The 15,624-nt window shown below is 39.5% G+C and overlaps 1 protein-coding gene across 1 annotated transcript; it reads left to right on the top strand.

Annotated features, from left to right (window-relative positions):
• Positions 1–542: 542 nt before the first annotated feature.
• Positions 543–14,090, top strand: LOC137334684 (caveolin-1-like). Its single transcript, XM_067999547.1, has 3 exons — positions 543–729; positions 2,770–2,934; positions 10,414–14,090. The coding sequence occupies exons 1-3, from the start codon at positions 700–702 to the stop codon at positions 10,753–10,755; spliced, it is 537 nt and encodes a 178-aa protein (XP_067855648.1). The 5' UTR covers positions 543–699; the 3' UTR covers positions 10,756–14,090.
• Positions 14,091–15,624: the final 1,534 nt, after the last annotated feature.

Genomic DNA, 15,624 nt, shown 5'->3' with positions numbered 1-15,624 from the left:
ATCCTGTTATTAATACAATTAAAATCCCTACGAATTTGTCTCGTTTGCCTATTTACAACATGCCTGGAACGTCTCCTTGATAAATATGATGGGAGCAAATTTCGACTTCCTGTCCCTATGTACAAAGATTTGTTTTATTTTGATACGAAAATGCTTTTCACGGTTCACTCTGTTACCATGTCCGGTGACCCTTTTCCCAACCACACATCTATTTACATGTAACCGTTGAACTTTTGTCACTACTTTATCATTATTATTTCTGCACCAACATGTGTCATGTTCCTCCTCTTTGTGTATTTATTCCCTCCTCACACATTCTCCATCCCTCTCCCTTTATTACATTCGTCGTTTTCCCTGCTTCATAAAGATTTTACTTTCCTCTCATACAGATCCTATCTTATACGTTGGCAGTAGATTTTGTCATTGGTCCATTCCCTGTCCAGCACCCCTGATACTTGCTATGATTCATTGCATATGTATGTATGCGTTCTTTCCCCACTGTAACTGGGAACTTTACGTTCTTTTCATAGAGAAGTAGTGCACCATCAGAGCTCCAAACACCGCTGAAGGGAACTGGCACCCTGCCACAAGCCCGGAGATCACCACCTCCTTCACAATTATCTTGCTTCCGCAGGGTGCTAATACATCCCACGAAAGCTGCGGCAGCCTTTTTGAAACATTCCAGTTGTTCGTGGAACTATGCCTGGTGACAAGAACGGAGAATTTGAGGTAAGGAAGGGATTCATCCGCCCTTACTTGTAACTCTATAAGCCTTGATGTTCTACTGCTTAAGAATGAGGCTGTATGATTGCAGCAGTTGAATCAGTATAGACGGGAGGTGGTTGTGCTTTTGGCAGGAAATTTGCCCTCTTATCTGTTGCGAAGGATGCAGGCAGGTCGTGTTGTGATAGCGGGCACACACTGCCGAATAACTAAATCAATCGTGACTCAGAAGCAAAATATTTTGCCGAAATTCTGCCATATTTACTGTGTGCTAATAAAAAAAGTTAGAAAATACACGAGGCTTTAAAAAAAAACTAATAGGCACCTAGGATTTTAAAAATCTTGCAAATGAATGGAACACGAAGCTACTTGACGTTAGGGAGCGGAATAACTTTTGGAAATGGTCTGTACTCCTTGCAGAGTATGATAAGTTTTTATATTCATAACATCATCCGAAAGTTTATTACTTTAATTGAGTTTGCAATCCAATCAGTGGCTATTTCTATGTCATACGTGTTGAGCAAATTTTATACATGTGACCCTCCCTCAAAGATAGGGCTTCACAGAGCAGCGAAAAAAAAAGATCTGCAAACACTTGGGATTCATTCCACTCCTTTTAACATCTCATTCCCTCTCATTGGGTTCCCAAACTCTTGCCGATTTATTAATCCTGCATTTTCGTTTTTTTCAAAAAGCGAACTTTTGGGAGGAAGGGGACCGGGGATGCGGGTGAGACTGGACACAGGTGTTGGACGGAATCTCTTCCTAACAGCTTGTGATGGCAGTAATGCATTGGGAGTGAGACTGTGCTAGGAGTTTTGCCAGCAGATCGTTGCAGTGCTGTTCTGGGAGTGGGGCGTCTGGATTTGCTCACTGTATCCCTTGGAGGGAGATTTCCCAGCAGATTGTTATAGTGCTGTGCTGGGAGTGGGGCACCTGGACTCAATCACTTGTTGGAAGATTTCCCAGCAGATTGTTGCAGTGCTATGTGCTGGACTCGCTCATTATATCCCTTGGTGGGAGGTTTCCCAGTAGATTGTTCCATTGCTTTGTGCTGGACTCTCTCATTGTATCCGTTGGTGGGAAATTTCCCAGCAGATTGTTGCAGTGCCCTGTGCTGGACTCGCTTATTGTTATTCCTTGGTGAGTGATTTCCCAGCAGATTGTTGCAGACTCGCTTATTGTTATTCCTTGGTGAGTGATTTCCCAGCAGATTGTTGCAGTGCCCTGTGCTGGACTCACTTATTGTTATTCCTTGGTGAGTGATTTCCCAGCAGATTGTTGCAGTGCCCTGTGCTGGACTCACTTATTGTTATTGCTTGGTGAGTGATTTCCCAGCAGATTGTTGCAGTGCCCTGTGCTGGACTCGCTTATTGTTATTCCTTGGTGAGTGATTTCCCAGCAGATTGTTGCAGTGCCCTGTGCTGGACTCGCTTATTGTTATTCCTTGGTGAGTGATTTCCCAGCAGATTGTTGCAGTGCCCTGTGCTGGACTCACTTATTGTTATTGCTTGGTGAGTGATTTCCCAGCAGATTGTTGCAGTGCCCTGTGCTGGACTCGCTTATTGTTATTCCTTGGTGAGTGATTTCCCAGCAGATTGTTGCAGTGCCCTGTGCTGGACTCGCTTATTGTTATTCCTTGGTGAGTGATTTCCCAGCAGATTGTTGCAGTGCCCTGTGCTGGACTCACTTATTGTTATTCCTTGGTGAGCGATTTCCCAGCAGATTGTTGCAGTGCCCTGTGCTGGACTCACTTATTGTTATTCCTTGGTGAGTGATTTCCCAGCAGATTGTTGCAGTGCCCTGTGCTGGACTCGCTCACTGTATCCCTGTGATTCCCTGTGCTGCCCCCTGGTGCCGGATGGGAGCGGTGCCGCTGCCGCCAGCTCCGTTTTCCAGGGGTGTGGTGCAGCCCTAGTTTCCCCTTTAAATGCGATCAGCCTCCAAAAAGTTCCTCTTAGGCATCAGGCGGCGGCCACCTTCAGCGTTTTACCTCGGAGCGGCTCTAAGTTCGTCTTAAAAAGCAATTGCTCTCACCCTTTCCAGGGACTTTTGTATCCGTCGCCGATCAGAGACCACGGGAATATTTACAAACCCAATAATAAAATGGAAGATGAAAAGATGAACGAGAAATACGTGACTGATGTTCACACCAAAGAGATCGACTTGATCAACAGAGATCCGAAACATCTGAACGACGATGTGGTTAAGGTAAGGAACAGATAAGGTTTGTTAAAGGTGGGACTTGTGCAGGAATTAAAGCTAAATATTCGTATACAAGACAGCCTGCAGACAACAGGTTTGCAGAGACGGGGCTATTTCTAGTACAAGTCCAAACTGATCTCAATAGTATTGACAAACTATTGCAAAGTGTATATGTTACAACCCGCAGGGAAATAGTGTCTCCCCGGTGGTTTACCGCCTGCGGGGCTGAATTGAACGGGTGACTTGCTTTATATTCTGTTGTCATGTGGGGTGGGTTCCTATCGAAAAGCCGTCACAGGGCTGTGAGGTGGAAATAAACATGGAAATAGTTAAGCGGCAAAATCATGCGTGAAATCCGTGTGATTTCAGCAGCCGACAAGAACTGGCGCTCGAAGCAGTTGTGTGAAAAGCGGACCGTCCCCGGTCTGTTGAAAGGATCCGTGTGGCCAGCACTTCACACGGGGGTATTTACCCACTGAGCTTAACAAAGTCCAACATATAGCAGGTTAATGTTCTCAATATTTGTTAGAATCAAAAACTTTAGGAGAACCCCTCCCCCCAACATATAACTAATGCATATAAGCAAAATAACCCAATAAATTAAATGTGTTGGTTTATAAATTTCAGGACGGTTTTGGACGGAGGAGATAACTTGATTAAAGGGGAACTGTCTTCATCACAAAATGGCAGTGACATTTTTTGGGAAAATAACCGGAGCCTGTGTTTTGTATTCATCATAATTACATCACATGCAAATGACATGTTGATGTGATCTGCAGAAAGAAAGAAAAAGTTTGCTTAACATTTTTTCGTGACGTTCGTGCGCCGTTAAATCGTCCAATGATTTTTTAAAATTAAAATCAACTGTAATTGACCCGTAGAAATCTACAAGCATCAACATTCGAAGCAAAAACTGCAAATCAGTCATGTGCACAATTGAAAGGTTTAATATTGTTGATACATTTGAAATCTAATAGTGGCCTTAAAGGGATATTGTTACCTTGATAAAGTATCAACCGAGACTATACGTGTGCAATGACAAAATCAATGTGGTAAAGGCATTATTGTTTCATCCATTGTATCGAAATTTTCTTTTACATTAATAAAAATAAAGATAAAATACAGACTCTACACTGTTAAAGTTCATGTTTCAGAAAGTATTTACTACCGTAGAGAATGTTTTCTTTCCTATCTGTTTACAAACTGAAGCCCCCCCCCCCAAAAAAAAAAACACGGAAAGCATAAGGATGGCGAATTAGCAATTTGACAAGCTCGTTGATATTCTTTCTGATTGTAAACAATTTTACAACACCAAGTTATAGTCCAGCAATTTTATTTTAAATTCACAAGCTTTCGGAGGCTTCCTCCTTCCTCAGGTGAACGAAATTTCGTTCACCTGAGGAAGGAGGAAGCCTCCGAAAGCTTGTGAATTTAAAATAAAATTGCTGGACTATAACTTGGTGTTGTAAAATTGTTTACAATTGTCAACCCCAGTCCATCACCGGCATCTCCATATCATTCTTTCTGATGAAAGCTCTGTAGAGCTAACTTGGAGTAGCACTTAATACATTCCAACCAGTATGGAAACTAACATGTGGAAAAGTTTTTAGATGATTTTTCAAATTGATAACACACCATATCAAAGCAATTCTTTCACACGTGGTGAATAGAAAGGTTTCTTTAAGTCTTCAAAAACGTAACTTTCTTTTTTGGTCAACCACTTACCATGATCCACAGGGCTACTACGTTCTTAAACAAAAAGCAAGTGTATTCAGCTGTTGTATGTATACACTTTATTTTTGAAACTTTTTTTCTGTTTAAGGAACAGTTCTAATTTTAAAACAAGGTCCTCAGACTCAAATTTCTATTATAGAAGTATGAAAGAAACCACAAGTATAAGTTGTCAGTTATTTTTGCTTTGTCATGTTTGTAGCCAAATGCAAATAAAAACACTTCCTTACCTTTTTAAAAAAAATTGCAGCACTGGTAATTAAAGCAGCAGCATAGGCTAGCAGTTTGGATGATGTCATTATGCACTGGTCACTGCAAACCATTTTTTCAGCCAATACGTTGCTTTTATTTTCATGTCAGATAGGGGAAAATGTAAATTGATGGGATTCAAAAACTGTGTAGTAATATGGATTTTGTAAAATAGTTTAACCTGGAGTAAGGATATGTACTACATTTCATTCTGGGTCTATCCCAGAGTCTGTGCTATGTAGTATTACAACTTTAATTTTTTTTTTCTGAAATCATTTAAAGTTAATTAAATCCTTCAATATTTCCAAAAGAACAAACATTTGAGCCTGATTTTCCATTTGCAACCCAAATCATAGCAGCTCAAAAGCAGTGTTTTGTTTAGTGACGTGATCCAATATAATACATTACAATGTGTAATTGTCATTTTTAATTCATATTTACATATGGCACACTTGTGCAGTGCCACATTCTTCTGGCCAGAGTACTGGTAACTAATGGCCAAAAAGAATATTTTACTATTTCTAATCTGTTAAAGGGCATGGGTTTTGCTTTAATTGACCCACCAACTGTTTGGTCATTTTTGTCCTCTGGTAGCAACCAGCAAATTAGAATAAGTAAATTACCACATGCACGAAAAAGGAGAGCACAGAAAGTCTACCCAAATGATAAGTGCAGGATGGGTTCCAGTAAATAACATTATTTGTTGTTCCTCCTCCCCATGAATGATGTGGCATTTGTGCACATGGCTGGAGTTGTGCCACATTGAACCATATTTGAGAAGAGAGAGAGCAGGCTTTGATTTTAAAATAAAACTCCTTAGTACCTGCAGAGTTAAAGCCAATCTCTAACTCTCGTTACCTGTGTCAACGTTTCAACAATTGTCAGCTGGTAGTTGGGCTGGTAATTCTGCTGGCCATTGATGGAAACATTTGTGCCAAGGGGAAATCATTTTTAGCTGGCAGCAGCTGTTACCATCAGCTAAAACCAGGCAGAAATCTTACTATGCAGGGGGTGAAACTGGATCCATGCTTATTATGAGGTGGGGGGGGTGGAAGGAACATGCATACTTTACTGAACTGTTACACATTCAAGATTAAGAGTCTACAGATGCACAATTAATTTACTATAGAGCTGAATTATGTAAAATGATGGCATTGTGCCTTTATTGCAACATCAGCAAGATGGCCCACACATCACCAAAAACAAAGACTCCCATGTGGCTTGTTTATGGCACGAAAGAGAGATGATGCCAAACAAATGAGGTGGGACAAATAGGTGTCATAAGGGATGGGGAACATCTAGGAAACAGTGACTATAACATAATTAGGTTTGATACAAAAATTTGAAAGGAGAGGGAACAGCCAAAGATAAAGGAACCTGTCTGGAAAATGCATTCTCCATGAGATAAATTTGAAAGAAAAGGTGGCAGATACACCAACAGAGAAGCAATGGAAAATGTTCAAACGGGAGATGTTTAGGGTACAAGCTAATAAGGAGCCTGGTTAACTGTGAAAAGGCTGTAGATAACTTCAGGAGGATGGTGAAAGGTTAGCAGATTTGGTAGATAGATGTCAGGTGAAATTTAATACAGACAAATGTGAAATCATACATTTTGGAAAGGAGAATGGGAGGAAATGTATACTAAATGATATTGCTTTAAAAGGAGTAGAACAGAGAGATGGGTTCAGATACAAAATCTTTAAAAATGGGAGAACAAATTGATTAAAACTGTACTAAAAGCATATGGGATGCTAGGTTTTATAAATAGGAGTATTGAGCACAAAAGCAAAGAAACAGAACTTGCATTTATATAGAACCTTGCACATCCCCAGGATATCCTAAAGCACTTAACAGCCAGTGAATTACTTTTGAACTGTAGTCATAGTTGCAATATAGGCAAGTGTGGCAGCCAATATGCACACAGCAAGGTCCCACAAACAGCAATGAGAGAGATGACCAAATAATCTATTTTAGTGGTGTTGATTGAGGGATAAATGTTAGCCAGGACACCAGGAGAACTCCCCTGCCGCCCTTCAAATAGTGTCATTGGATCTTTTACATCCAACTGAAGAGGCAGATGGGGCCTTGGTTGTTTAATTGGGAATACAGATGTGGCTAATTGCATTTCTGATTAGTAAATAAAAAATGAGTAATAGACACTGTCGTTGGGCATGTGATCTCAATACTCATAGTTGCATGGCATAGTGCATGTGTACTTTAACCTTTGTGTATTTGTTGGTAAAACGGTAAGACAAAAAGCAGAGTGTGTAAGTGTTTTTTGATCGTTTTGCATGTTTTACTTCCTTAGTTACTGAATGGTGGTAGATGGTAAATAAATGTACATGTGAAGTACATTTATCTGCGCTGCGTGAGTGTATGTAAGGCGCTTTCTACTAAAATTAGTGCATGTGTTTAAAACCGTGTCGCCATAGCCATACCAGTGGTTAGTCAGCAATTCCCATTGGGCAACATTGGTTTAAAATGTTATTTGAAAGACAGCACCTCTGACAATGCAGCACTGCATTGAAGTGTCAGCCTAGATGATAGGCTGAAATCTCTGGAGTGGGACTAGAACCCAGAATCATTTGACTCAGAGCCAAGAATTGTATCACTGAGCCAAGGCTGACACCTGAGGTAATGGTAAATCTATATAAATCATTGGTTAGGCAGCAGTTAAAATATTGTCCAGTTTTGGATGCCCAACTTTAGGAAGGCTGTCAAGGCCATGCAGAACTGCAGTAGAAATCTACTAAGGTGATTCCTGGGGCAAAAGACTTCAGTTACGAGAAAAAATTAAGGAAATTGCAGGTTTTTTTTCATTAAAGCAAAGAAAGTTAAGAGGCGATCTGATAAAGGTGCTCAAAACTGTGAAGAGTTTTAATAAGGTAAATCAGAAAAAATGATTTCACTGTCCATTAAGTTGATAAGTAGAAGGTGCAAATTTAAGAACATCACTAAAATAAAATGAAGGGAAAGGTTAGAAGAACTTTTCTTTTACGTGGATTTCACTGCCAGAAGCAGTGGTTGAAGTAGAATCCATAATTGCTTTTATAACAAAGGTAGATAAATATTTAAAGAAGAAAAATTTAAAATGGTATGGGAATAGGGCTTGGCAACAGGACTAAGTGGATAGGTCTTTTGGAGAGCTGGCAACGGTGCAGTGGGCCAAATGGCCTCCTTCTGTACTACAAAATTCTATGATTCTACATTTAAGGGGGTGTTAAATATGTTCATCATCATCATAACCAAAATGATAGAATTGTGACAAGCCTCCAAGAATATTAAATTTAATTTTCCACTATTGATAGAAAGTTCATTCCTGTCTACTTTAGTTAAGCATAGCAATTGTGGAGATTCAAATGAATAAACAATGCAGAAAAAGCTTTTATGCACAAGATGTATAAATAATTTTTAGAAACCCAGCATATATAGAGATTTCCACTGTTCACTATAGCAAAATAATAAACATGCGTATAAAGAAGGCATTTATGGTTTTGTTACAAATAGCAAATAGTGCAAATCTTTCGCCATAACATCTATAAAGATGCAGAGGGGCCAAATATTTTTAAAGAAGCAGAAATAACTTGCATTGATATCGTGATTTTCACATCTTCAGACGTCACATATTGAGTGGCTATTCATCCCATTGCAATGTGCAAAATGTCTGCTGTATTTGCACAACAGTCATTGCGCTTTAAATAAATTCAATTTAGATGAAGCACGTTGAGACATTTTTGAGAGATGCAATGAAGTGATCTGTAAATACGTGTCTCTTCATCCCATGATCCCTTCTCCCTGACGCTACTACCACATCTTGCCCTCATTTCTATCTCTTAAGCCACAGCTTTCTACAACGCTACATTTACCTGACACTATTCACCCATAATATGAAATCCATAGCCAATATTAGAGCTATCAATTGCTAATTATGTTGAGGCAAGAATTACAATACTACAAATATTTTCTGTTCATAGCCTAATTCTTTTAATCTGAAAGTTTATCACTGAAATTTAACTCTCATACTTGAACTCTAGTATTCCTAGTTCAGAGACGAGTCACAAGATGTGTATAAATTATATTATAAATTAATGATACCAAAGCAACTATTGTTTCCATTGTGTGTAGTTTGTCCAAATGGCCATAGTCTGATTGGGTTAGTGTTGAAATGTTATTTTCTGTGTCCCCACTATGCGCACATGAACATCATCAGACTGTTGGATAAAAGTAAGACACTTCTTACAAGAGCCACATTATTCTATGACTGATATTTCTATTCCCTAGTGATAGCACGCTGGTAGAGTTCTTTGCAGATAGAGTACAGTATAACAGTTCACTGCTGACTGTTACATATAAGCCTTTCAATTTAAAAAGGAGCTTTATACAGGCATCTTGGGGAAAACTAAATTTTAAAAAAAATGAATCCAAATTAGTCCATGGTCTATAGTTTGTCTATTGACACTCCCATTTAATTCTATTCTGAATACCAATAAACTTAATGAATCAACAGATATATAAATATTTGCACACCAGGGCATTCTCTATTGCCACGTTCAGTGTCAGTTTGGAGATTTGTCTCCAAGTGATTAGCTGCTCCATAATACAATGCACCATTGTTCCAAGCTCTCAAGCTTGTGCTTCCAAATGATGAAATATTCTATCTGATTGTTTCTGCCACCCATGTCCAAAATTGTGATTGATTACATGTCAAAACTCATTTGCACATGTCTTGGAGTTTCCTGACTGTTTTAAACCATCTAGACTGTTAATGCATACCCTATTTCCATAATTTGCCACATACGCCTTTTCAGATCTAATTTTCATCACAAAAACCAAATCAATTACTTTGCTCTATTTTTGCTAAGGGAGGTTGTCAAGAGGATAGGATGAAAAGTTTTCTTTCTTTGCTGCTGCAAAGGCCCTTTTGTATAATGAGATTGGGCATTCTCAACCCATTTCTGATGGAGAGAAGCCCAGAGCTAAAATTGTAACCAAAGGAATTTGCTCTTTTTTAAAAAAAAACATTAATAACAATTTGAAAAAGGGGAGAGCTTAGACATTAAATAATAAGGAAGTTGAAAGAGGGAATTGTCAACATGGGAGAGCTCATGTGGAGCATAAACACTGGCACAGAACAGTTGGGCCGAATGGCTTGTTTCTGTGCCGTAAATTCTATGTAACCGAAGACAAATGATTGGAGGCAGCCAGAATACGAGACAGGAAAGAATTTGAGGCAGGAAGGAGTGTGGATGTTGCTGCTGAGTGGGCAGGTGAGCATTGGTTTGCTCTTCCGTCTGCTTAAAGGAACTCTCACCTGATGAGTTGGCGAATGTGGTGTATTCCAATATTGCTGATTCATGGAGAACACTACTTTTAGATATTATTCGGGCAGAATAAGCAGTTCAGTATTATTGCTGCCCAGTATGTTTTGATAGGTAATTTGAGTAAAATAATTATGCATTTACTGCAGAAATTAATCAAAATGGTTCCATATTTCTCCTGTCATAGGTGGATTTTGAAGAAGTGATTGCTGAACCAGAGGGAACTCACAGCTTTGATGGTGTTTGGAAGGCCAGCTTTACCGTCTTCACAGTGTCTAAATACTGGTGCTACCGCCTTCTCTCAGCGATCTTTGGAATACCTTTAGCAATTATTTGGGGAATTTACTTTGCCATTTTAACATTCATCCACATCTGGGCAGTGGTGCCATGTATTAAGAGCTATATGATCGAAATCCAATGCATCAGCAGAGTCTACTCAATTTTCATTCACACTTTCTGTGACCCTTTCTGCGAATCCATGGGGAAACTGTTCAGCAACATTCGAGTAACACTGCAGAAAGAAGTGTAAATAGGAAAATATTGATAGAAGTGGTTGGTCACTTTATCATATATGGCTTCCCACCAAATGGAAGTTCAGTTTCTTTTCACAGAAACATGTTGGTGCCTTTTATTAATAGCACTGGTATAGGGAAAAAAATGGTTGCATGCTCTTTCATTTTATTACTTACCCCTGGAGTGTTCTGTTATCCTTTTATGGTACTCTGCATTTTCACACTGATCTAAGCTTAACACCTACATTCCTTCACTGTTAAACACCAAACGACTGCTTTTGTAAACAAAATGAGTCATTGCCTTTCTTTAGCAATTCAGCCCTACTGCTATTTCACTCTATTGTTTCCTGTAAAACCAAAGACCTATTCACAGTACTTACAAGATGGTAAGGATTAAACACTGAGCATAGGATTCTTAATACTGTTTAAAAAGAGATTTGCAGTGAGATGAGATAAGAGTTATTTTGTAGCGAAATGAAAATTATACTATTTCCGAAAACACTATACAACAAAGAATACTGCATTTCCTTTGTTTAATCTCACTTCAGGTTGTCAGTTTTTTTTTAAACTTTTAAATTTTAATTATAATTTACACATCAAGGGTGTCAGTATGGAATACCCTAAGGCTGACACCAGCTAAGTATTATTTGTTGAATAGTCATTATAATAGGACACTAAATAGCTCTGAATGAGTGATGTTGTATTTTGATGCCAACAGGATTAAATGCTTCTCCCCCCACCACCCAAAATGTGCAATATTCCTTTATCAAAGTTTTCCTTTCGGAAGCATTTCAACAGCTTTTGTCTCTTTGGCCTGTCAGGTATCACTTTTTAAACTCTCTAACCTGCTCCAGAATGTTAAAAAGAGAAGAATGGCAAAAAAAATGTTGCACCGTTCAAGAAATTGTGACAAACGCATAGTTACTGCACGTTAAATTACTGAATGTAACTCCGATTCTCTACATTGTACATTGCAATATGTTAACTAGCTTTATAAAAATATGCAACCCAAAGGGGTTAATATCCAGAATTTTCCAGCTTAGACGATTGCAGCAGTGGCCTAAAGCCAGAACCACAACATGTACTACTGAAACAGGATAAGTTTTGATGAGTAGTCACCTGTGGAACACTCTGTGCCACTCCCTCTACTTTTTAACTTCCAAACGTATTCACAGCCTTAATCTTTTTTCATACCAAATACATCAGCTACTGTTGCCACCTTGAAGATGTGCAATGGAAATTTTTTTAAAGGGGCTGCTACTACTGCTGTTTTACAGAGACACTGTTGGAAAATTCTTGAGGGGGTTGTATATAGTTAAAATATAGTTTAAAGTCTTCCACAAAATTAAAAATAATTTTATAACCATAGGGTTTTTTGCAAAAGCTATTTTATACAGATGCCATTATATCACTTATTAACCATACAGTAAATAAAATTTAGCTATTTTTTACTGTCACTTAATTGTTCAGTTGCAAATTATTTGATCTCTTGGTAGATTTCTCCAAGTAATATTAGAGCTTGTTGATGTGGTAAATGTTCAAGCATTCAAGTATGTTAGCATGTAAGAGCTGAAATTATTTGGAAAAAAAAATAAAGAACCAAATGTTTACACAAGTTGGTAATGAGTTTGAGTTATATTCTATTTCATGTAATTGTTATGTTAATACTGTAAAGTACAATGTTCCTTCCTATAGTTAAATAAGGTCAAATTTGGTCTTTGATGCAACTTAATCTGTAACCATAAAGGGATAATTTGAACATGGCATACCTCCTGGGGTTTACAGAGCAATATAAGTGGCTGGAATTTGTGTTGCATGGTGTTTACATTAACTGAATGCCTACGGTTGCAGTATATAATAATACGTCAATGCTTCTCCAAAGTTATAAGGAGGATTTTCTAATGTTGACAACACATTACTTCATGCTACAAAAAATGAACTGTCAATTTATAAATGAAGATGCTTTGATGCCCTGCTCATCCATATCCACTGCCTTACCAATACAGTAACGGTCCCTTTTTAAATACTCTTGTGGAATAACATTTGGCATCATCTCATACTAAATGTAAAAATAAGTGGGACCCTATTTATCTGAACAGTTCAAGAGATGCTCTTATTCAGAGGTGAGTCATTTAGATAATTGATCATGTACTAATTCCAATGTTATCCTGCAATTTGCAATATTAATTCTACACAGAAACTCATAGATAGTATGATGAAATAATTCCATAGTCAGGCATGCTGGGAGGCTTAGCTAGTTTAGTTAACCATTTAGTTGGTATAAGTGATATTTTGTTAACCAGAATCTCATTGGTTTACACAAAACTAGTTTCAACTATTTATTTACATTCTCCCTTGAGTGCTAACTCCTAAATCCCCAATTCAGAAGTATTTATTGTACTTGAACAGTAGAAATAATATATTTCTCACCTTGTATCTCTCTGTCGCCTTTTCTACTGCATCAGATCAGCTCAGTGTAATGGTATAATTTCCTCTGTATTGACACATGCTTGTACAAGCAGTGCAACAACTCAAAATATTTGATATTAAAACAAATATCCCTTTTGGTGCATACAAACTTAAGCATCAAGTTCAGTCTGTACTTCAATATAATTTTTAACGTATGTTGGTGAATTGTTTAAAGCTTAGTTTTTATACCCTGCCATTGGTAAAGTTAAATGCCGTGCAACATAAATTCCCTGCTTGCCACTACAGATGCCTCACCAGGTGGAAGGTTTTGATGATGTGGGTTCCAAACTTTGTCAGAAGTGCCGTAAGCAATCCAACTATTGTGATAGGCAACATTGGCCTTTTAAAATCAACACTTTATGTTGAGAGTCAAATTCCAAAAATCTGAGCTAACCAACCACCTGGTGAATTTCTTTTAAATCAATAAAATATTTTAAAGAACATATTACAGGATAAATATTCCTGCCCCGACATTGGATATAACCAGTGCACCTGAATTGCACTGCTCCTGTCAGTGCCCTGAAATCACAACATTTCTTGTCCCAAGCCCTTAACATGGCCCAGGTGCACCCCAGTTACAGGGCATAGTACCGGCGGAATGGGCAGGGAAATGAAGTGCAGCTCTGTGTCGGGCCTTCAAGATAAGAGGGTCTAAATTCCACCTCGTTGCGCCCGTTTTTCAGGCATGAAACGGGCGAAACAATGACTAATTTTGCAATGCAACGGCCTGCGCCCATTTTGGTGTATATGCGCCTGGATCGTTGCTAAATTGGACGTGGGATTTTTTTTTTAGGGGGCCCTGATGGCCGCCTGTAAGGAGCACAACATTTATTTTAATATTAAAATGAGGGTTCTGCACATCAATAAGGACCCGTTTGCTAAATTTGTGTGTGGAAGTGCCTGATTCGCTGGGTCATAATCTCAAACCAGGAAATCATCGCCTTAACAGTCAGGAAACATGCTGCAGAAGTGCTATTTAAAGGAATACTCGCCTCCATTAAGATAAGTCTGTTTGGATTTGATAGTCTACTGGAGATTGTTTTGCGGATTTTTGATGGTATTTTTGGATACTATTTTGCTGAGAGTGATTTTTGGGACGTTCTGCATTATTGGAACATTGGTGTTCTGTTTGGTCTGTCTTTGGGGCTGTGGCATGAGGATGAGGGGAAGGGGTAACAACAACAACAGCAGCAAAGAAGGCAGCACAGGGCTGCACAGGCTGCTAAAAGAGGGCAAAAGAGAGGAAGGTGGTGGAGGAGGAGGCCTTGTCATAAGGGTGTACAGGAACTGGATTTCCTACTTCAACTTTACAGAAGAGCAGTGCCTCAGGCGTCTCCAGCTCTCCAGGGAGGCAGTGACTGAGCTTTGCCACCTGCTCAACCAAGATTTGTAGCCCAGCACCAGGGCATCCACAGCACTGCCTGTGGCTGTGAACATTACTGTGGTCCTGAACTTTTATGCATCGGGCTCCTTCCAACATCCACTGGGTGACCTCAGTAACATTGCAGTGTGCACAGCAAACTGAGTGAAAAGGAGATCACAGATGCACTGTTTGGAGGCTGCCAAGCAAGAGGTGTGCTTTGCAAGAATTGCTGGATTTCCTCGGGTGCAGGGAGTCATTGACTGCACTCGTGGCCCTTGTGCTGCCTTACAAGACCAAGCCCCCTAGTACAGCAGGAAGGGATTCTATTCCTTAAGTGTGCAACAAGGGCACTGGTTGAGAGTGTGATGGGGGAGCAGGCATGCTATCATCCTGAGGGAGGACATCTCTCCCGTTGAGCTAATGTCACTCTCATGGGATGCACCTCAACACTCCCTCTGCTCTGTGCAAGAATAGGGTGCAGGAATGATTGAGATGTTTTCTAAGCCCCTATCAATGTTGTCCTTCATATTTTGCTAACCAAAGGACATGCTGGAGCCCAGAGCCAAGATGGCAGCAGTCTGAGGTTCCATTAAAGCTGACCGAGCTGGCAACAGACATGCTTACCATTGTGGGTTCCAATGCAGCGTTCATAGAGCTGATTATCGCTTGACTGCATGTCTGGATGCAGTGCACGAAGACCCCACGTAGATTGGAGTTGGACTCCTCCATGCTTTCTGACATTCTGCAGAAGCTCGCTGGCAGATTGCAATTAGAAGTTTGTGTTGTATAGCCACCAATTCTCTTCTGTAAGATGGGTCTTCATTTCCACCCTCTGCAGCAGGGCTAGAATGTGAAGTCAACCTCCAGTGTTTTGTTTCCTGGGCCATTCTATCCACCGGCTCTTACTCTTGCACACCTGTGCTCAGTGAATTTCCCAATGCAGATCTCTCTACTCTAGTCCCCAAACCATGCAGGGTGCCAGTCTCTGAGCTAGAGCTTCTTTAGATAAGGTTGAGAGATGCTGGAGGGATGTCCTCCTCTTCCTCTGGTCCCA

The sequence above is a fragment of the Heptranchias perlo genome, chromosome 18 (genome assembly GCF_035084215.1).
Source record: "Heptranchias perlo isolate sHepPer1 chromosome 18, sHepPer1.hap1, whole genome shotgun sequence".
Taxonomy (NCBI): domain Eukaryota; kingdom Metazoa; phylum Chordata; class Chondrichthyes; order Hexanchiformes; family Hexanchidae; genus Heptranchias; species Heptranchias perlo.
Note: the sequence above shows the minus strand (reverse complement) of the source record. Positions and strands in the feature narration are given on the sequence as shown.

Bases quoted from the DNA above. Each gene is read 5' to 3' on its own strand.
- LOC137334684 (XM_067999547.1), top strand. From the start codon at position 700: ATGCCTGGTGACAAGAACGGAGAATTTGAG. The intron at 730-2,769 runs GTAAGGAAGGGA...CACCCTTTCCAG, and splicing joins ACAAGAACGGAGAATTTGAG to GGACTTTTGTATCCGTCGCC. The intron at 2,935-10,413 runs GTAAGGAACAGA...CTCCTGTCATAG, and splicing joins TGAACGACGATGTGGTTAAG to GTGGATTTTGAAGAAGTGAT.